At 57.1% G+C, this 2924-nt stretch overlaps 1 protein-coding gene across 1 annotated transcript; it reads left to right on the top strand.

Annotated features, from left to right (window-relative positions):
• Nucleotides 1-263: 263 nt before the first annotated feature.
• On the top strand, nt 264-944 carry LOC135375331 (uncharacterized). Its single transcript, XM_064608060.1, has one exon. It carries the CDS (start codon nt 264-266, stop codon nt 942-944), a length of 681 nt encoding a protein of 226 aa, XP_064464130.1.
• Nucleotides 945-2924: the final 1980 nt, after the last annotated feature.

A 2924-nucleotide genomic window follows, 5' to 3' on the forward strand; every position in this document is an offset into this window, starting at 1 on the left:
ACAGAAGACACTAACCTCGTCACGTCCAGATGCAACAGTCTTGGAAGATAGATTTGTGGTGACGACAACGACGACATCCAGCCGTGCCATCTATCGCGCGCTCCCTTTCCTTTTTTCGCCCCGCGCTTCTCGGCTCTCTGGCCGTCAGCCCACCGGCAGCATCCTGCCAGAATAAACACTCCTCACTTCTGGTCTCTGGTTGTCCTGTCCTACAGTTGGTGACCCGGACTGGAACACCTATCCTTGTCGCTGCCGCATTCACCATGGAAGCTCCCGGCTCTGGCGATCCCGCACCTCCACGCCTGGGCGCAGTTGCCCTCAAGCTTCCCCCGTACTGGCCGTCCGACCCTGCTCTATGGTTCGCTCATATCGAGTCCCAGTTTGCCACCCGTGGGGTCAGCTGCCAACTGACGAAATTCCACTACGTGGTCTCAGCGCTTTCCCCAGCCGAAGCGGCTGAAGTTCGCGATATCATTATGACCCGACCCGCATCACGACCTTTTGACAGGCTGAAAGAAGAGCTCGTCCGGCGCACAACGGCTTCTGAGCAACGGCGCTTGCAACAACTGATCACCTCAGAAGAACTGGGCGACCGCAAGCCGTCCCAACTCTTGCGCCGGATGCAGCAACTTTTGGGGAACAGTGCGTCATCGGTCGATGCTTCCATCGTGCGCGAGCTCTTCCTCCAGCGTCTTCCATCGATGATCCTGTCCAGCTCAGACAGTATCCCTCTCGACGAATTGGCGCAGCTAGCAGACAAGATTATGGACAACATGAGCCTTTCCATCGCCACTCCGGCGTTGTCCACCGCGGTTGCGCAGCCCGAAGAGCAATCCGAATTGGCTAGACTTCGAGCAGACGTCGCCAAACTTACGGAACTCGTCATCTCTAGCCTTCGAATTCCTCGTTCCCGAAGCCCCAGCCCTGCACCCCCCGCGCACTAGATCCTCATCGTTCCGTCGCCGGTGTCGCAGTCCGAGACCTCGCGATCCAGACAGTACCCTTTGTTGGTACACGAGACCTTCGGCGACCGTGCTCACAAGTGCACCCCTCCCTGCTCTTTTCCGGGAAACCGTCTTGCCAACAACTGATGGCGACCGGCTCTGTTGGCACTTCCCCCTGTCGTCCTCCTTCTCTCTTCTTCATTATGGACCGCCGCACAGGCGTCCGGTACCTCATCGACACCGGCGCCGAGATTAGCGTCATTCCCCCAACAAGCTGCGACAAGAAGCGCCAATCCGCTTCCTCTTCCCTCGAAGCTGCCAACGGAACCCCCATCCCCATTTACGGCGAACGCTTGAACACCGTCGACATTGGACTTCGGCAAAGCTTCCCCTGGGTGTTCGTCGTTGCTCACGTCAAACATGCCATTATTGGCGCCGACGTTTTGGCGCACTTCGGCCTTCTTGTGGACATGAGCAGACGTCGGCTTCTGGACACCCGCACTAGCCTCACGGTACAGGGCATTCCTTCAGCGCCTGCACTTCTGAGCCCCATGATCATACGCTCCAGCCCTCAGTCCCGTTTTGAGGCCATCATCCGTAGCTTCCCGAACTTGTCGCCTTCTCCAAATACCGAACGCCCTGTCAAGCATGACGTCCTACATTATGTTGCCACCACAGGACCACCTGTACATGCTCGAGCCCGCCGCCTTGCACCAGAAAAACTCCGCGTTGCCCGTCAAGAATTTCAACATATGCTCGACCGTGGCCTCATTCGACCTTCCTCCAGCAGTTGGGCGTCATCGCTTCATCTCGTCCCAAAGAAGACCGGAGATTGGCGCCCGTGTGGTGATTATCGCGCCCTCAACAAAGTCACCATACCTGACCGCTACCCTCTCCCCAATCTCCGGGACTTCGCGGCCAACCTTCATGGGGCAACATGTTTCTCCAAGATAGATCTTGTTCGAGCATACCATCAGATCCCTGTGGCTCCGGAGGACATCCCAAAAACGGCGATAATCACCCCTTTTGGACTATTTGAGTTTGTCCGCATGCCGTTCGGGCTCCGTAATGCGGCACAGTCCTTCCAACGCTTTGTCGACCAAGTACTTCGCGGGCTAGATTTCTGTTTCGCCTACTTGGACGACATCCTCATTGCAAACTCTTCTGAAGCGGCACACGAGATGCACCTCCGTCTGCTCTGTAAGCGCCTCGATGCTCACGGAATAGTCATCAACACGGCCAAGTGCGAGTTCGCCGTCCCCGAACTCGAATTTCTCGGGCATCACGTGGACCAGCATGGCATCCGTCCCCTTTCGAGCAAGGTTGAGGCCATACAGAAGTTCCCCGAGCCAACCAACTTTCGGCAGTTGCGCGCATTTTTAGGGCTGGTAAATTTCTACCGCCGCTTTCTCCCTGGATGTGCGCAAGCCTCCCAGCCCCTCAACGACCTCCTACGTCACAAGCGCAACTCGACACCGTCATTCACCTGCACGGATTCCGCCGCGGCTGCTTTCGTCGAACTCAAGGAGAAACTCTCGCACGCAACTCTCCTGGTCCACCCCAAGCCCGATGCTTTCACCAGCATCATGGTGGACGCCTCGAGCAACGCGGTAGGCGCAGTCCTTCAGCAACACCTTGAAGGCGATTGGGCGCCGCTCGAGTTCTTCTCAAAGCCATTGTCACCTCGAGAAGCTCGGTACAGCACATTTGGCAGAGAACTCCTGGGCATCTACCTTGCAATCAAGCAGTTCCGGTACTTCCTGGAAGGCCGCTGCTTCTTCGTGCTTACCGACCACAAGCCGCTGACCTTCGCCCTGTCAACAACCGGCACAGCTTACTCCCCTCGCGAGCTCCGACAACTCGCGTTTATATCCGAATTCACCAATATTCGTCATCTTCCAGGACGGGACAACGTTGTCGCAGATGCTCTCTCTCGTGCGCGTCTCAACGAACTCCACGTCCCTGGACTCTTCCGAATAG

Source organism: Ornithodoros turicata, unplaced genomic scaffold (assembly GCF_037126465.1).
Source record: "Ornithodoros turicata isolate Travis unplaced genomic scaffold, ASM3712646v1 ctg00000857.1, whole genome shotgun sequence".
NCBI classification, from domain to species: domain Eukaryota; kingdom Metazoa; phylum Arthropoda; class Arachnida; order Ixodida; family Argasidae; genus Ornithodoros; species Ornithodoros turicata.